Source organism: Anabas testudineus, chromosome 23 (assembly GCF_900324465.2).
Source record: "Anabas testudineus chromosome 23, fAnaTes1.2, whole genome shotgun sequence".
Taxonomy (NCBI): Eukaryota; Metazoa; Chordata; class Actinopteri; order Anabantiformes; family Anabantidae; genus Anabas; species Anabas testudineus.
Window position 1 is genome coordinate 4,765,755 of NC_046631.1, and position 20,564 is coordinate 4,786,318.

Genomic DNA, 20,564 nt, shown 5'->3' on the forward strand with positions numbered 1-20,564 from the left:
AGGATCGGACTTAAATTAGTACACTGAATCTTGAGAAACAAATTGAAAAATGGCTAAAATACAAAATCAGCAATAATTCACTACCTTTCAATAAGTTGACAACTCTGCCCATACCCGACAAGAACTCCCAATTACCTGCATGCCTAGCTTTTGGACATGGTTGTTGCTTGATTTAAAAATATCACTGAAAAACGTGGTTATTTGCAGCACATGAACCCTGAGGGACTTTTTCAAATGCAGATTGCACATTGTCAGATTTTTCAGATACAGGTAAAGCATCGCAATCACGCATATGTGAGCTTAGAAAACCAAAGAGCAGAGGTTTTTCAGAGTCATTTAGAGGCAGTTTCGTAGTAGCCCTGATGTCCGCATGTAGACTAATGGGACTGGTGATGACTGTGCATCTCTCTACCCATCCATTACTATGTACAAATGTAAATGTGTGCGACAGGTACGGCATGAATGTGTGAATAAAATGGTGTGGTATGGTGTGAGAGAGAACCGCTTATTATTAGGTGTGGCTTTGAGTGACAGCAAGTGCGTAAAAAAGTGGGTGTATGTGTGTCTGTGAACATGTGCTAACTTATCCATGCAGTCCAGACCTGCAGTTAGCAGTAGTGTGCCAGCTGAAGTGGAACGGTGGAAGGCAGATTGCTTGGAGAGTGCCGTACTCCTCCTGCTTTTCATTTAATGGCTTAACCAATCCAACCTCGCAACCACTGAAGGAAATTCACACTTGCTCTCCTTACTATGTTTGATAACAATGCATGAATTATCCTTTTTAAATTACATTCTGCATGCATTTTCTAATTAAAACTATTAAAGTGAATCAGTCAGTCGTGCCCCCTCTCAGGACCACAGGCATGCAACTTGCTAGCAGTTTGTCATGTGCTGCTGGTGCTCACACTCTACATTTTACATTAAACACAATTAGCTCACACTGAGTGACTACACAGCAGTGACTGAGCAGTTTTATAGGGTTCTGTGTATTAAACAAAAAGACCTCAAAGGAACAACTTGTTCTTTTAACTCACATTTGCATCTGCACACATGCATTTGCAAGTCTGAACCTGTAACCTTTCGAGCTTACACCTCCTGCGTATTGAGAAGTGGAGAAACACATGTTTTATTAACTGATTATAAGTAATGAACTTATTTCAGGAGAAAACACATCTCAACTCAGCAAAGCACAAATCAATAAATACAATAATGCATCACTATTGCTACAACATTCTCTTAATGTTGTACTATGCTTACTAGCTGCTACAAGTCTAGTTAGCCTCTAGGCCTGAAGAAATATGGAGCGGCACTTCTGTGTACTAATGAGTGGACTGATGAGAACAGGTTGGAGACCCCTTATTATACTGCTGCAAGCAGAGGTAAGGCATAGTTTTTACTTGTGTTCCGACACATGCATTGTATTGATTTTTTTCAATAATAATTTTAGTGCCTGTATATCCAGTTAATTACTTTATACAGATAAGTTAAAGTACATCATTTGATTATTTTTTTCATTAATTCAATCCATGTTTGCAAATACAAAAATATTATTATCACCCTTTGTAATAATAGGACTAAGCACCAATAGTGCTTCAAGCCTTATAACCTTCCTTACAAGTACAATGGTACAATACTGTATGCTTAGCAGGTATATTATTTACCATGTTTATCATTTCAGTTTTGCATAATAGCATGCTTACATTTACTAATTATCAAACACAAAGTATAACTGACCCTGATTGGAAAACGATTCATCTAGCAGGTATGAAAAGAAATGAAGGGGGCGACAGAAAGGGAAGTGATGAAAAGAGAAGGATGCCATGAGGGTTGCTGGGTAAAGCAGGTGGAGATAAGATCCAGTTGAACAGCTCTTAAGAACTTGGCAGGCCTATACTTGAACTCTGAGACTCAGTGGATCGGAAGCTGGAATCTCTTGGAATTAAACCACTAAAGCTGAGACGGGAAGAAATCTTTACTTTTCTCGTCCAATTCCCAGCTGACTGACTGATCTGTGTCAGAAAAAATACTTTGCAAATTGTATCTGGTGGATTGATTTGTGAAAACTCTCACAAAGTCATAACACCTGCAACAAATGTGCAAAAACATTCACGTTGTGAACTGGAGAATAGTTTGTGTTTTTCATTCATTTAAATTCATACTAACATCCACAAAGTGTTCCTGCAATTCCACATAGTCACTCTGAATATATTCTGAATTTAGTCTGCGACACAGACAAACGGAGCCAGACAATGAACACACACGCACACATACACACTGGACATCTGTGTTCCATTAAGTACAGACAACAGACTTCCCATGAACACATAAACTAATAGGCAATGAGAGCTCATTTGCTGTATACTGGGCAGGGGAAAATGCCAGGATGACATTTGGCTGTGTCTTTTGAGTATGTGTGTGCTTTTGTGCACGTGTCTGTGGGTTTTTGAAATTTCTTACATTCTCTGTGCAGAGTCTATACTTCTACAACGGGTTTCTTCATTATTTCATCTTTGCGTCTTGGAGTCTAGTACTATTGTGGAATACATGCCTTAGTGCAAACTGGAGTAGTGTTTTTCCTCAATAATTTGAAGTTTCTCCAAAAGCAGCAAAACATGTTCAGCGTGTTAGTTTTACACATTAGCATGATAACATTATTATTTCTTCAACTAGCACAAAGCACAGCTGAGGCTCGCTAGAAAGTCTTTTTTGCTTGTTCAGAAACCAGTGTTGAATTTGTGCTAGGGCAGAAGTCATCACGTCACTACAGTTCATCAATTGGGGATTAGAATGTGCAGACCAAATTTTATGCTGGGCCCAATAGTTGTGGAGGCATTTTATTCTAAATGATAAATCTGTTCACTGTGGCACTGCAGAAGAAGTCAGGAGATCACACAAGTCATTAGAATTCATCAGCTGGGTACCACAAAAGTCTGCTGCAATTGTTGTTCTCATCTGTTTTGATTTTGAATTTTGATCTGCTGGTGGCGGTACATGAACAGTCAGGGTACTGCCACAGTCATTAGGATTCATCCTCTGGGCGCAATGAACCAAATGTCATAGAGAACCATTCAATAGTTGCTGAGACATAAGTCACATACTGACTGTCATCCCTAGAGCCAAGCTATCAGTGTTCATAAAAAGCAAAGGGAAGAAATTAGAAGTCCAGATATGATCTTTTTTTATTTTTGACAGTTTCTAAAACTTGTGGCTTTACACATTTTGATCATGAAAAAATATTAAGCTGACCTAAAGACAGCTCCACTAACCTTCTAAATCAATTATGAATTTCAGCTCCCTCACAGGCTCTCTCCCTCTCAGTATTCCTGCCTAGTGATTTCAATTTCAATAAATGCATTTTTTTTTTTTGTTTTGACCATTTTTTGCAAGAGTAGATACACTGCAGCTACACAAAGGTTAGCAAAACTTTTCTGTGTACATAGCTCAAAAGGCTGCAGAAATTCATTTCAAAATTCTACAACCACCTTAAGTTCAATCTGAATCTTATTTGAGCGAGAACTTCAGTGAGAGAAAAGGGGAAAGGGGAGAGAGGGTAAGTATGAAAGTAAGAACAGATGAGTCAGTTGATGTCTCATCTTCAAACTCAGACAGCCTCCAGTGTCTCGCTCAGTGGGTGAATCAGCTTTAATCAGCAGGCGTCCAGCTCAAACACAGGTTCTTTGGAAGCGCAGCGCTCTGACTAGCGCTGCTTCTGAAGACTTGTACTGATTTATTACATGGTGGGTGTCGCAGAAAAGACGGAGCAGGGGTGCTTCAATGTCAATGCCAGGAACACATATTATGCAATGTTAGCACCCTTGTATGAGTTGTAATTCAATTGTTTTTCTTCTTCAATGTAGCCATCTCAGCGGAGCTAAAGTAAATCTCAGATGTGCAGGACCTCTAAAAGTCTAAGAGGCACTCCATTTTCAAGTGAGAAATAATATAACTACAGTCATTTTAACCAACACAATGGCAAGATTCTGAAGGACTGCTGTGATCTAGTGGGCCATTTTCAAAGTGTGGGAAACAGCTGTTTTCAGATTTGTTAACATATGATTTGTGTTTCATTTAAAAAAAAAAAAAGCTTTGTTAACAAGTGCCAGTGCAGGGGAGTATCATTTATTTAAATGTTACAACAAAGCTACTACTAAAATCCATCCTTTTGACATACTGTTTGTTCCCTGCAAACATACTTGTATAGAAATCATCCCTCTAGTGTTATCTAAAGAAAATCAACGCTTGAGGGCAGCTTTGCTTTCATTTATTTGAAAATCATGATATGGTAGGTTTTATGCTTGTGTCCGTTTTGAAGTGTGGTTATTGCCTTTAAACTTCAAGAGTGTGCAAACTGCAATTCAATGCACAGTCAAAGTTTTTTCTAGTCTACTGTAAATACTGAAACAGTTCAAAATCACACAAACACATTGCACAAGGAACAGAAGGATAAAGATGGGCCACCATAGTAGAGTAGATTAACACTATTTCTGCAAGCTCAGTGTTTGCAGGTATTTTAGTTTCAGATTGAGTTTATGGAAATGTATTCGTAAAACACGACAGAAGTGCCAATTTGTTCAATGCAAAAGGCAGTGGTTGGTGGGGTACGACTTCTCAGCTGTCTAGACAGTTAATTAATTATAAATTACAGGCAAATCACAATACTAACAATATTTGCCAGGTCAACAAATGCTGATATGACATTCTGTATTTATGTTATGACATGGTTGACAGCTAATTTGAAAAAGGCTAATTTTAGGCTGATGTTTGCTAAACCTCAGCGTTATATGGTCTTTGTTGGTCATATATAAATATTTAGAACTGATTAATAACTGATGAAAACCTGGGGGGAAAGTGGAAAACTACAGAACAGAACAGAACAGAACAGATCAGTGACAAGCTGAGCACACAAAAAAGAAAGCAGAGCAGCCAAAGAGCAGAGATGACGTTTGTATGTGATGATATTAGACTGTGTTGCTACTGTTAAGGAGCCAGGTCCCACTGCGAGTTGGCAACCAAAGTCACCTTCTGGCAGCTGTCTACTGTCATCTACTAATGCACTCACAACAAGTTTTGAACCTCACAGCTAATGACCGGCGAGGTAATGGAGAGGGATGTAGGCCATGAACAACTCAGCCTGCTGGACTATTTTAATGCGTGTTGTTTGTACACAGCCAGGACTACTGAGATTAATTTAGATACATAAGTACAAAGCTTCGTATGGTATGGCACCATCAGTGTCACCAGCTGTGTGGGAAAACATGCTTTGCTGTATGTGTATACCTTTATTAAACAGTATGCAATGTCAGTCTGTGTCCCACTTCTAAGTAGGAAGGTTTACGGCGCCCCCTGTGTTTTGTGTGCACATTACCTGAAAATCTCTTTCCTCTAGAATCTCTTTCCTCCACCTCACAAGGAAGGCGGCACAGACGTAGAGATGGAAATGGGAGAAGCCCTCTGGTTCAGCCTAGCGAGTGAGAGAGAGAGAGAGAGAGAGAGAGAGATTGTGGTGATTTGTTGTTGAAATGCTGATTTACACAAGGTTTAACATTTCAGAGCTATAAAACAAATGGCACCACCATCCCTGCTGTGTTATACTGCTTTTAAAGGAGCATGTTCAGAACAGTTCAAACAGCTATAGCTTTACATCACATTTTATTTAAATAAATATTTGAAAGCATTTATCTGTCTCACACACAAAACTGGGCAATAAAAAAAAAACTGAATATGAAACATTTTTCATCCACAATTCGGAAAATTTACATTTGCAGGGAGACAAAGAAAGATGCAAATCCTCTTTTCTTTGTGGAGCATTTTATTTCATCCCTTGTTACATTTAGCTGCTCCCCTTATTTATGACCGGGCAATGAGCAGGGGAATTGAAGAAGAGGAAAGACAAAGGATGAGATGTTCCCTGCTTTATTCATTTTTTCCATAGCTCTATCACAGGGAGGATAATTACAAGGCCCCTTTGATGTGACTGGCTTAATCACTTACAGCCAGTATACAGTAAACCCTTTAAAAAGCAGGGGACACAATATCCAAAGAGCATCTTAAAACTGAGCTTTTCTGAATGAAATCTGGTATAAGTACAGTTATCCCAGGGTAATTTAGCCTAAAATTCATAGAATTTGGAAAGTGTGCTCTCAGATGTGTCTACTTCAATAGTGTAATACATCCAAAGAGACATAAATTTTACAACTCACTAATTCTATTACACTCTTACGTCTCTTTGGTCAAGTGAGTTACTGCACTGCTTAAGGCTGCACAAATGTTCTTATAATCCAGTCATGTTTAGCACATTTGTGCACTCATTTGCTGGATTTAAATGACCACCCTTTTTACTTTGTCTGGGTGTTGTAACCAACAGTAAGTGTTGCTCCTTACCCTGTAATATTCATTTGTGTATAACAACCAGCAATAACTTTGCAGGAGTTTATAGAATCTGCTTTCTGCTGTGATAATTTCATTTCCCTCCAGGAAGGAAATAAGAAATAAATAGATTAATAGTACCTAGACAGATTTGAACACAGAGATGATGTTGTAAAAATAAACATTTTTATGACATTATAATTTCTCATATTTGAGCTATGTAGACAGCTTTATCCTCCCAGAGCTCCTCTGTATATCTCCTGTTGTTTGGGTTTCCTCTTCACCTCTCAGTCAGTTTAACCAATTTTCCCATCTGAGCGTGTGTGTGAGTGAGTGAGACAGAGTGAGAGAGAGAGAGAGGGAGATAAAGAAGGTAAGATGGATAAAGAAAAGTAGAATTTGAGGGAGGGAGAAAAAAGTGTTCTTGAACAGTGATGTGTAGTGTATTGTAGGTTGGTAACTGGCAGGTGACTGGCTTGTTGGTTTAACCTTGCATCTCCAGTCCAAAAAACTGAACCAAGTAAGCACAAACACACACCCACAAAAACAGAGTTGAGCGAGTATATGCGTGGCATACAGGAACTCAGTGTTTATCAGTACCCAAAGTTCAGCACGGCTTTAATTTCCTTTCCAGGAATTTTTCTGTGTGTGTGTATGTCAGAGTGCTGAGTGTGAGTTCAGGGACTGTGAAACTCTGAAACTCTACTTCATTTCTCTTTCTACACTCTCACCCTTCCGTCTATACTGTGCTCTCGCAATCTGTCACCTCCCTCAGTCTCATCAACAAATGCCTGCCACACGTTCTCCTCTCATTCTCTTTAATATGGCTGTGAGGAATAGCTCTCAAATTAGAAAGTGATTTATCTTTATCAAAACAACTTCTGTTTACAAGTAACCTTGATATTCTGATTTGCCACCAATCATTTCCATGGCAGTCCACAATTAACTTCTATTGCCTCCATTGGCTGCAGCAGGAATTACTGTTAACAACGGTATATACGACTCTGTGTTGCTGGCAGATGAAAGATGACAGAAGGCACATGAAAAAATATGCTGAAAGAACATGCTCAGTATTTTAGTACAACCCAATAACGTAAATGGCAAACCATTTAAAACTCCTACACATACAGCACTATACTGATGTGAGTGAGGTAGTCACATCCCTCCAGTAATGCTTCTTTATTGCAAAGTCATGGGCCTTTTAAACACTATAAATGGAACACTGTTGGTGAGCATAATAAAAATGTGTGTATTTAATATTTATCTTTTTCACACTTCAGTATACAAAAAAGCTCATAGCCTAACACTCTCTTCCTCCTCCTATCCTACCCATCCAGTGCTGGTGCTTCAGCTCAAGCCCTTCTCATCATTATGATTTGCAAAATAAAGTTTGTCATGGGAGTCAAGGTGACTCTGTCAAACTTGTCTCTACCTCTGCTCCTCCATTGTTATGCTTGGTCCTCCACACCCCTTGTGTCAGGGCAGCCATACTGGCTGAGAGAAAAGAGAGTCTGACTGACAAGCGCTGCAGATCAAAGTAAAGAGAGAGTGGGGGAGGGCAAGAAGTGGGAAGGAGCACTGGGTGGGAAAGGGGGATGGGGGTACAGATAGGGAGGCAATGGGGAGAGGAGGCAAAAGTAACATGGAGTGCATGGGAGACGGAGGAGGTAGGAGGCTAAAGGTGAACAGAGGAGGAAAAGTGAATACGGAATGCAGAGTGAGAAGGGGTACTGCAATGTCACAGTGTCTTTAAACTGCTGTGTTGGCTGTCTGACTAGTCTCGTTCCCTCCAAAACAAACCAGCCTGATGTGGGACTAACTCAATACTCTGATGAACCGACTGCAGACAAGGTGAAAAGGTGATGGTGGCGCAGGGTGATGCAAGATGATAAACAAGCAGATGTAAGGTGATGTAACAATTATGCAGCGCGAATATGATGAGCTGATGATACCCAAGTGTTACCTTTAAAGTTCTCCTCATATTTGTTGGAACATGGTAGTGATTGGCAATAGCCGACATTAACTGTTACAAGTGTTGCTGCATGCAGGTCATCCCTAAGGACTAGAACAGTGTAGATGTGTGACAGCAGGAGGAATTTAAACACTACAAGTATTCTGAATTGTAAATTACAAGATCTCAGTGAGAACAAAAAAGGACTGATGACAAGAGTCAGCTCCTGATGCAATCCTTTTAAAAGGGAAGTGAGCAGGCTATAGAGGGAAGAATGCCTGAAGGGTTTCAGAGGAATGGCTCTAAATACATTTAAAATCAACTTCAGCACAGTTTATGTCTCTATGTGTGCTCTTCCAATGTGCTGTTTTCCTTTAGGCTACATTTTAAATTACCAAGAACTAAGGTTAATCAGAGGGCAGAAAAGTGGCAAAAATAATAAAATCTAAATTCCCCCCATGCTATGGGTTTGTCTGTGCTGAATTTGGAAGAAAAACACTGGAATACAAACTATTCATGTGTGCAGATGAGGAGTACGTACTGTTCACTCCAATGGAAATACAAAGCAAGTATGTAAAAATCAATCATACGTCTACTGTATATATGTAAAGAAATAATTAAGATAATAAGATCAGCTATTTCTAACATTTTCATGCTGCCATAGAGAGACACATTAAAAAGGAGAAATACTGATGCTCATGTCAGTGAGAGTGTGACAGAGGGGCAGAGGGGAATCTTTTAGAAGCAAGTATTGATGAAAGGTGGTACCAGGGTCCTGTCTACTGGAGCCTGTCTTATTATTTGGAGTGACCAAAGGGTCTACCAATATCACAGAGGGACCAGGAAAAAGAGAGGGGCCACTTACGCTCTGGGATTGTCATACAGTGTCTGCCATATAGAGTTGGCAGGTAAATGTTTTATTCACACTCACATAAAAGTGCACTAAAATCCCTGTATATAACCTGATTCTGGCACAACTCTGTGAGTGAAGTAAAATATATTAAGGGTTAAATAGCAATTTGATAGCTACATTTAATTCACTGAATTCCTGCCTATTTTTCATCTTTATGACACTAATATAATAAGAACAAATGAATAGACAAATGGTCTGTGCATGATATTCTACCCCATGCAACATTAAATTAACAAGTAGCTCTACCTCAGGAATTTTAAATATTTTATCAGCATGCTGAGGAGTACGTTTGAATTCTACTTCTTTGATTATCAATACTCCATTTCAAACAGGTCACCCTGAAATCCAAAAGATAATGTGCTGAGTCGGTATATAACTATTAACTTATATAAGGACATAACACAGACAAAAATAAATAAATAAATAGTATCATATATCATATATATATATATATATGATACTTTATTAATCCCCCTGGGAAAATTCTCTGAGGACAGGCTGCCCCCTTCAGGCTCCAAAGGGTTCGGGTTCAGTGTCTTGTCCAGGGACATTTCGTCATAAAGTCAGGATCAAACCCCCAACCCTGGGGTTTGTAGACAATTGCCCTACCAACTGATTCACGGTTGTGTAAAATATGTTTTAAAAGAATATTGCACCCTTGAGCAAGGCTCAAGCGTTGTAAAACAAAAGTGACAGCAGGCTCTTTTACACAGAAATGTCAACATATTGGTGAGAAGGTGTCTCCCCTCTTTAAGGCGCCTTTGCCTATTTACACTGCAATTTAAAACACCTGCCGAACGGAGGCTCCAGCGTGAATTTTACACAAGTAACCAGCACCCCGGCTGTAGCAGTGTGGGATGTGCATTGAGTACAACAAAAACGCTTATGGTCACAGATTCAGTTTCCTGCAGCAACGTGTGGGTGATGAGAAGCTGGAGGAGAAATGCTACTTGGACTGCTACGATGTCCAACTTTGACGCTGCCTCTAGAGGCAGACACACACGAACGACTGCATTTATGTGCACTCAAGCAACCAGGTTACTCAGACAAACCAGAGAACAAATTTACATGTACTAAAAAAAACTGGTAATTACTGGTAATTAGCGTATGCATGCTCCCAGATGAGTAATTTGATTTCTCATTTCGGCTTACTTTGGAAGCTTGTTTCACAAATATTTACTGTAGAGACAAAAATAACTTCCTGACCAGTTTACTGTACACATTTGCATGGCATGGCAGAGTAATCTGAGTTCTCTGGAAGAGATCTGCCTGAGGAAATCAGATTTTACTAATTCCCTATCCCGATTATGGAAACCCGTTTCCCATTGTTTCTGTTACATTGTGTCTGGTACAGCAAAAGTGTATTGAATGGCCATTGCTTATGCTTCTCTGAAGAGGCATGTAAACATCTCTGTAGGTCAGTGCAGATAAGGGTTTTAATGGTGGTTTTAGGTTGCAGAGGCTCACAGTGGAGCTGAGGAACATACCTCCCCAAATGTCAAGCAAGTTAACTGCCTGATCTTCATATCATTGAATCTTAGTGCTAGCTGATCTTCACAATCTTGATGCACTATATTACTAAATTCGTCCACCAGGAATCAACACATGTAATCACATCTTACACAATAATTCGAAACACTAACAATGCTGCTTGTGAAACTTGACCTTAAATATGGAAAAAAGATCCATGTTTAAGAACATGAAAATGTCACGGTATGCCTTCTACAGCCATGCTAATGTTGTCACACTGAGCTACTTGCTAATTTCATGCTCCACACAACGGGGATAATTTGGTCCCTGTCTGTGTATCCGTCTGTCTGTCTGCCAGCCAGGGAGGAGAGGTGTGTGCATTTGTTTTCCTAATCTAAATCTTCTTTCTGTATGTCTTTTCCACTCTCATCCTTTTCTTCAAAAAAGTCAGAAATACAGAGAGAAAATGCAGTAGACGCACAAAAAAAGGAGAACTAGAGAGATTGCAAAACACACTAGAAAAGAGAAGAACTAAATACAAAAATGAGACAGAACAGACTGTGGGTAGAGGGACAGACAGAGAAGATGGCAAAGATAGAGAGAAAGACTGAGCAACAGAGCAAGAGCAGCCTTGTGCTGGATCAGGCTACTGAACAGATGGCCAAACCGCAGAGAGAAGACCACAGCGGAGACATTACAACACTCAGGTTAAAATCTCCCCTGGAACACACATAGACACATACACACATACAAGCTCAGTGGCAAAGGGCAAGGTCTTTCTGTTTATTATGTGCATTTGTGAGAGGCCCAAACACTCTAGGCCAACATATTTCTTATTTTGTGGTGAGTCATGGATGTGTGTTAAGGACATTTGTCAAAAATGAAATGAAAATGAAAATCCAGTTTGCATAGAAATTTATAAATAATGCATATTTGGCCATGTTGGAAAGGGGCATATGCAAAAAAAAAAATAGAGAAGCATCTTTTTGCCTCTAAGGGAAGGGCTGTAAGCACAAACTAGTGCGAGAACATACACTGACAAGCAAATGAACACACACTTACAAACTGTAGCTTGCTTTTCACAAGCAATGAAAAACAGAATCACATACACAATCAATTTAAACACACCAAATCTCTACCTGGTCCTATGCTGTGGAGTGTCACTTAAAGGCAAGTATCAAGGGCATGCAGGGTAAAGGAAGGATAGAAGACTAAAATCTGGGATGAGTTAAGATGAAAGATGACAAGTTGAGAGGACACAGGCAGAATGTGGACGAACAGCGGCACAGCTGAGAAAAAGTTTAAAAAAGGAAACTGAAGAAAGTCGAGTAGATACGACAAGAACAGCTTTGTGCCTTACTGTCAAGCTCCACTGAAAGTTTCATGAGCAGAAAGGTCCTAATTCCCATACCAGGGTAGGATTGCAGGTAAGGGACTGCGACAGAGCCCGCCAAAAGGTGTGTGTGTATGTTAGTGTGTTGCTGGAGAGGGTGTGTGGAGAATGTGGATGTGTGTTGGGGCAGCAATCCAAATGACATTGTAAACCATCAAATATTTAGAGGATGGATTACAAGTACAAAGTGAACTTGGGGTGCTGTCAAGTCACGACAAAGCAAAGTTTAATCATTCATTCCTTGTATCGTTTTTTTGGTTTTTATGGATGGTTCAGGTATGAATGTAGTTTGTGTTGTTCGCTTATAGGTGTTTTTGTATTTTTCAGGATAACAGGGTCATTGAAACCCACAGAACTAACATCAAAAGTCAAGTTCCAGCCTCAAGACTTTGCTGTATGTGAGGAAACACTGCCGGCCATAAATGTTCTCCAGTTCTACCTGAGGCATCGCAAAGCGTTTCCACCACCACAGGGATGCATCCGTATTCCTCAGATTAGTTAAACTGAGGCTTTTCTGTTGAGTTAACTCATCCATCAGTGCACCCACTGTTCTGATGTCAAAGTGTAAACTATGCTCGGGAAATGAGACATAAACTGTGACTAAATGTCAGACAGAGCATTACGCATTTTCTTTGACACACAAATAGTTTATGATGCTGTAAATAAATTTATGAAAGCAGTATTTTCTGTTCCCTTCATATATTTCTTGGTGTGTCTGTCAGACTATATTTTGCTCATTAGATTGTTTTGCCTTCTTTCATTACTTTTGCATAATTTCTTTCCTCCTTACAGTGGATAATGATTACACTGGCCACTGAGCTCTTAACTCATGATGCATGATGAAAAATAACTGCTTGTTACTATGGACACCATGCAGACATCACGTATAATGGCAACAATTATACTGTGGAGCTGGATGAGGTACAGTGCAGCACTGAGGTCAACTGGTATCTTATAAACACAATCTTGTGTTGACTGTAAAGGTCATCCACTCTGGTTCCAACAGGAATCTCTTTGTGAATGTCCACGCAATACACAAAACAGTTCCCCACACCTCTCACCCTCTTCATCCCCTCATTTAGTTACGCCATCTATCAATACATTCATAACTAAAATGACTAGGAGCATGTGTCACACAATCTGCCAGGGTGTTAGTAGCACTGACTTGTATTGTACTGATTAAGCAAAAAATCCAATCTCTGATATGTTTTTCTCTCCTGTCAGGTGGTTGTGGTTCACAAAAAATGCACATGAAAGAACTCTCCAAAAGAAGATTAAGGCTTCAGTATTTGTTGTAATGATTTAGCATCTATCGATTACAAGAATAAAAGTCAATAGCCATTAGTAATTCTAATGTATACATCACGTTAGGTTATCGAAATTGTTTTTTTTTCAAGGAAACTATGCTTCTTCTTCTTCTTTTTCTTCTTCTATGCTGAGGTTATGCGTGTAGCCTTCACATTTAGTAAGTGAGAGGGGCATGGTGCAAAATCAGTCTATATTTTATTTCCACTGTTTTTTCACTGGTCAAATATTGCCACTGTAACCAAATGCTTTGAAATATGTTGAGCAGACTTAAGGTAAGTAGGTTGACACTGACAGCTATAGTACTAGTACTACAGCTATAGTACTAGTACTACTAAATATCAGCAACGCATATGTGTTGTGCTAACACAGAATAAGTCAACCCATGCTGTTAATTTAACAACCATAGTGCAAATTTGTCAGTACCATGGCTGTGTGATGGGGCCAAGCAGCATAGTTGAGCTGCATCACAAGCTCTGTATAATTAAGACTATCATAGAGAGAGTTGCCGTGTTTGAATATCCGTCTTATGTTGCATCATACCACTGAGCTGGACTGGAAATAATGGCAAAAATTACAAAAGCGCCACTTGTGAGGCAATCATAGATGTCATTATCAGAGAATACCCCCTTTCCCGAAATTTCACACAGAGCCAGACAGATAACAAAACGCAGATAACAAAATGCACAATAATAATGGCTTCGCTCTGTGTGTGCATGTGTGTTAGTACCTGGTAGGTGTCCCACAGTCTGATTGTGCAGCGTAGAGGCAGCTCCCTCATCAGGAGGTTGTTCATCCATCGGAAGGCAAACTGCAGGTATTCCACCTCATACTGCTGCATGTGGCGGTGAACAGACTCTGTCAAAATAATAATAATAATAATAATAATCACAACATTGAAAAAGAACAATAACACACACATGCTAGGGTTCCACTGTTTGCATTTACCTAGTACAGTACATACATATTTATGTTTAAAAGATTCCTTTAAAATCTGCCTATAATGACGGTGACAGTAACAAGTGGGTAGATTCCTTCATGACGCCCCTCTCTGTTAAAAACTGCTGAAGTCAGACACACGCAAGCACACTCAACCATCACCCACACAGCCTCTTCCTCATAACAGAGATGTAATTACTGCGTATCTGAACTGTCTGACTAAAGCTACACACCAACCGGGATGAGAAAAGGGAGTGTATTCATTGCTAGATTAGGCGTCAGAGCAATTGTATGTCAGGCCAGTGAGGAACGGAGTGTGTATACTGCAGGTCAATGCCATGCAGAGGTGAGGTTAGAGTCCCTGAACCTCATGAAGGGATGGGGGTTAAAACTCTCTCCCTGGAACTTAATTTAAACTCAGGTTCCTCCATTGGAAGCACAAGTAGGGAACAAGTTTCTCTTAAAGTTCTTGTAGAATATCAATCTGCTGATTGCTTGAAGTAGTTATGATGGATTATCTGTGCACAGAACTGTAATTTAACTTCTGTGAGTTTTCCCTGCATATTATGACCATCAGCTGGCAATTATCACGTCCACATCAGACTTACTTATACCAATAAAAAGGGTTTTTGTTTTCTTCTTGTTTCAATTGTTTCAAATGTTTTACTGCCACACAAACAGATGGTGCGGCGTGAGGACCGTACACAGATATTCTCAATGTGGAGTCGAAACCTCGGTGTCAGCGTCAGCGTGATGGCAGACTGGCATCCACGCCCGCTCAGAAGGATGGATGAGAAGTAGAAGTGTCAGCTGAAAACTTGCTGCATATGAGAGTGTGATGCTGAAGATGGCTGCCTTTGTTCCCGTCTCTGTTCTTGATGAATGTTTTTTTTTCTTCTTTGCTTCTTTACATAACAAAAGGTTAAAAATAAAAATAAAGTGTATTCACTGACTCCCTATTTCATAGTCATCAAACCCATGACACTCATTCTCTCTCTCTCACACACACACACACACATAAGCACACATACACATTTCATAATAAAGCAGTAATTATAGAGCTGTCAGAAAATCTATGCGAAAAGCCAGTTAGAGAGGAACTATTGCATCTTCTTCTCTCACACTATGTTCTTAATCAGGACCAACTGACAAGCGCGTGCGTGCACACACAACACCCACACCCACCCACACATACAGATACACCTTTAATAAAGCTTTAATTGGTGGAACATTATGGAAGATATTTCAGGAAAGAACACATACATTACTCTCAAACACACACTACAACCACTTGAATGACACCTGTCTTCCACTGCTCACCTGCGCATGTTTTACCAATTATGCACACACTTCACCATATGAGCGGGCGCGAAGTAAACACAAAGCTATTATTTCACACTCCTCTCTGCAGTTTAATTATCACATTCTGCTGTAAAAGCATAAACAAGGCAAGCTCATTAACGGCGGATGCATCGCAGTGACAGATCTTAGCTAGCTGCCAAACAGAGGGGAAAGAGTGGAACAACTTTAGACGATGTTAAATTACACTAATGAACTTGCTCTGCCTAATATTAGCGACTTCACCAAACACAGAGAACAAGAGGTGCACAATGAAAGAGTGGTGGAAGGGGGAGTCGTTTGTCATGAGGAGTTATCACAGAGGGAGGAGAGAGGAGAGTTAAATTAAAAAATGTAAAAAAAACAGAACAAAAGGAAGAAATACAAAAATCTGAGGTGCTGAAACATGACATTTTAGCTGTGTCCAGCTGGCACAGTGCTCAGCATGCTGGGTAGTGTAGTTATGGGGGCTGAGGGGGGTTGAGAATGGCATCTCTCATAGATGCTGATTGACTGATGAGTCTTGTCTCCCTTCCTACTCCTGGTTAAGGTTTAGGATGGAGGCCATGGTGCCGCCCTCTGCTTTGGACTGTAGCCCATAGCTGGTGAAGTGCGGGTGGACAGCAGGGTGTCAGAGGTCATACAGTGACTAGTGAGCAGCTCCAAGGATTCTGCTGATGAGGCCAATTGTTCCTGACTTCATGCTCTCCTTGGTGCAAAATGTAATTACAGTTACATTTTGTCCTCTCACCATCTCTACTGGCTTTCATTTTTTCTTTCACTATATCAGTCAGTGTCTTCTAATACGGCTGAATTATTTCAAATCACTTGAGCCATTTGCTTGTTTTCACATTACCTCCTCTCTCTGTAAATATACTGTACATATAAGAATTCATGTATTGACCTCTCTGCAACCTTTACTGAGTTTCCAAACGCTGGTTGTTCACAGATGTTTGGTTTTGTGCAGGACTCTGGTAGTAACAAAATAATATTACATATCTATCATAGTATCCACACCACGGTTGACGTGCCGGTGCTTTTTAATGTAATATTTCACTGAAAACAAATACAGGGTAGTTAGTTAAATATATGCTATAACTAGGCTTTGTTACTACTGCAAGTTACTATTACAGCTAGTTAGCTGGACAGAACATGTACAGCTCACAGCACCACAGATAAAATAAAAGCCCCCGCCCCCTTTAATCTACAGAACTTTCTAGTTAAAGTCCAGCAATTGGGAGTGAAGACCTGTTTCCACTGAATTGATATACATATAAAGGATTAGGCTTTTAGACTGTCAAACACCAACACTAATATTCATGTGGAACCTGCAGCATGAAAGCAGAGGAACATGCACATTTGTATTTTTAGGGACACATTTAGAAAATATTTTCAACTTTGGAAAAGTGTAAATGATTCAGTAAGTGTGAACATCTGCTGTTTGTAAATGTGTCGGGCTTTGGAATAATAGAAGCATAATTAGTATAATGAACACAAGAAATGTCACGTAACATTAATAATAATGATAATTATTATTATCCTGAAGTCATCAGAGTTCAAAATAAAAATGGAACCAAAGGGACAGCAGCCAAAAGACGGCCACTGTGATATAACAATTGTATAGAATGTAGTTTAATAAATCTGTGAGTGTTCTTTAAATACACATCTAAACCAGTATGCATGTAAAACGTACAATTACAGTGGACAGGGTGCATTGTAGGGGTGATATGCAGAGGTTGTATAGAACCGACTAGACTTCAGGGCAGTTTAAAAGCATCTAGAGCAACACTAAACATAAACTTATTATGGCTCTAGAAGAATCGTGAAGAAGAAAACACACTGAGGTATACACACATATTTAACTATACACAGACGTAAAGTCGTGCAAACTAATACACGGCCATTTCAAAAAGCAACTGCTGCTACAGACAAGCAAATCATCCCCCGTTTTTTTTCCCAAACCAATAAAAACACACTGTAGCCCTTTTTCCGCATTTCATTATGCAACGCAGTCTCACAATCCAGCATCCATCCTTATTACACATTTCAGGCTCAGAGCATACACCGCCAGTGCGTCCTCTCATTTGCATGAATAAATTCACCTTTGGGCAATTTGCATGTTGATGAACTTGTGCTAATGCACTTGCATGGAACAAATATACAGAAAGAGATAAGGGAGAGATAAAGAGATCAGAGAAACATTACAAGCATGCCGACAAAGTGGTTTGTCTTTTGAGGAGGTACATGCGCTAGCGTCAAGCAAGGCTAATGGGAGTTAGCGTCAGTTATTACAAGTAGGATAATTACAGAGGAGGGGTTCGGAGTCTGGGGGGCTGGGGAAGCAGAGGGAGAAACAAAGGCATTTCAAAGTAAGAGCCTTCTAATGTCACCCACTGCTTTTGACAGTGAAAAGTTAAATATCTCTGACTGCATTGCAGTTTGTTTGTTTGTTTTTTTGGCTATTTGCTTCAAGTTCAATTCGATTTTACACCGTAGGACTGGATACACAGATAGAAAATAAGAACTTCATGGACTATAACTCCCGATAACACCTGTAGAATATGTTGAATCATAATATATTTTGTGCAAATATATATATATAGTTTTAATCTTTTTTATTTTACTATATTTATTCTTTATCCTGAAGCTCACTCACTTGATTTAAGCACCTTGTTCAAAGACACCTCAGTGGTAACACCTGAGGGAGGAGGGAGTTTTCCCAGCTGTTCCAGGACATAAACTGGTGATTTTATGGTTATTACACCTTATCCTTAAAACTTGGAAATTTATTGCTCTGAAAGTGATCTGAAAGTACTTCACAACAAAGCTTTGATCAGTGCATCAGTAATACCTATGTGATTGTGTAGCAGTTTCTCTCCAAGGTGAGGTGACACACTACAAACTTCTTCCAAAGGCACATTCATTTATTTACTGGGAAGACTCACTGAGAGGTCACCAGCTTTTCTTAGCAATTTAATCAGGTCAATCAAGAACAGGCCAACATTTCTACATAAATAATAATAATAAGTGCTTCATTCAATACCATTTCTATTTGTATAAAGTTACAATTTGTTCCAGTCATATATTGTAAACACGACAATAGTGTTACCTGTCATTGTGCAGACAATGCTTAGATTTACTTTTCTCTATAGCTGTAGTCCCTAAGACTCTCTCTGATCAATGCTAAGAACACGTAAACAGCTGAATGCAATTAAATGTATTCAGTTTAACAGATAGGAACCTGCATTTGGCAACAAGGACAAAGAAAAATGAAAGTTATCCCCCAACTTATTTCAAGCGCTATAAAGACCAAATCTTTAATCTAAATCTAATTGAGATGTTTTATTGACTCAGATGTGAGCTTCAGCATCAAGGCTGTAACTAAATCAGGATGTTATCGTCTCAAACAAATGACAAGAGTTAGAGGCAAGTTGAGTAAACATGCTTTTTAAAAAAAAAAAAGTGCATGGCTTACAAGGTAGGGGGGAATGGTTTAGACCTCATGGCACAAATCCCTCATGTTTTGATGTTTTTCTCCCCCGGTGTGTAAAAGATTATTAAGAGATTACGTGGTCATAAAACCTGTACATTATTTTTCAATCACCCTCAGTGCGTTTCCTTCAATCTGAAGAGCTCCGTGCAGACATTTACAGGAACGCAGAAAGGGTGACAGAGAAGGTGGTACGAGAGACAGACGGATCAGCATTGTCCTGTCCCCGCTGACCCTGTACTGCAAACATTAACACACCAAAACACTGGACTGACGTCAGAAGTGTCGCAGACTCTCTGCTTCCCGCTCTCCTTATCTCCCTTCCCACTGTCTAAACAAATACTCCATGTACTACTGATATCATATGTGATACAAGGCTGAAACAGAATACCTAAGTCCCACAGCAACATTTATAGCCATTTCTTTTTGGTTATTCGCTCTCTCTAATGGAGAAAATTGATTTTCACCATTAGGGATTAAGTATCGTGCAACAACAACAAAAAAAACTTCTACAACTTGAGATTTACCAATGAATAAGTAATTGATAAATCTGTAGTCAAACATCTGCCACTTATGAAAGAATAGGACCCCGCTGTTTTTCAAAATGCACACCACCCCGAATAACGCTGCATCTGACAACAGCTGATAGGTAATTTTGGAATAGATGAGTAGGCCATTGTTCCTGAAACAGATGCTCTGGCGACAGCAGGGCGAAAAACAATCCTGTAACGCAAGATAAGAGCTATCTGTGATCTCATTAGAGGTGGTAATGTCAAGCTAGCGAGGTATAAAATGGCTCTGCCCCAGCTATGATGACAGGGCACTTATGGAATAAGATACAGTAAAAATCTGGTGTCATTTTTATGTCTTTGCTGGGGTGTGGTGGAGCTCGGACATTATCAGGGGTTTCCCTTTTCTTTTTTCTCCTTATGTGTCCGTGTATTTATTTGTAAAGACATCTTTTCTGACTCTATCTTCTTGCAAACAAAGATAAAATATATAAAACGTAACCACAACCACAGTTTATAGATGTATTTATTTTTACATGTGTGCCTCTTTCTTTGACAAACAACTAGTCACACAAACAGGCCTGCATATACACATTAACTGTTCTGACATACGCACACACACAAGCACATTTGCCATTTGAATGCAGAGAGTGAGTCCTCGCCTCTCTCTGGTTGAGTGGGTGACGGGCTGGACAGGACCAAGGTCAGCCAAGAGCATGACCACTGTACAGAGGCTTGCTTTGATATGACTTTGTTTTCCATAATGCATCATGGTTTGTAGCAAGCACTGTCAAAATGGGAATTGCATTAAAGTGATACAGAGGGGAAAGTTGCTTTTCTAATTAACACTATGTTGCGAGTCTGTGTGAAATGTCATCAAGCATACATTA

The 20,564-nt window shown here is 39.6% G+C and overlaps 1 protein-coding gene across 1 annotated transcript in view; it reads right to left on the minus strand.

Moving 5' to 3' along the window:
* The window catches only part of tbc1d22a (TBC1 domain family, member 22a), a 100,717-nt gene that overhangs the window by 13,541 nt on the left and 66,612 nt on the right, over window positions 1–20,564 (minus strand). The window contains exons 12-13 of the mRNA XM_026361597.1: window positions 14,129–14,256; window positions 5,366–5,461 (exon numbers count right to left, since the gene is read on the minus strand). Coding sequence (XP_026217382.1) covers window positions 5,366–5,461; window positions 14,129–14,256 — 224 coding nt within the window. The remainder of the gene's footprint in view (window positions 1–5,365; window positions 5,462–14,128; window positions 14,257–20,564) is intronic.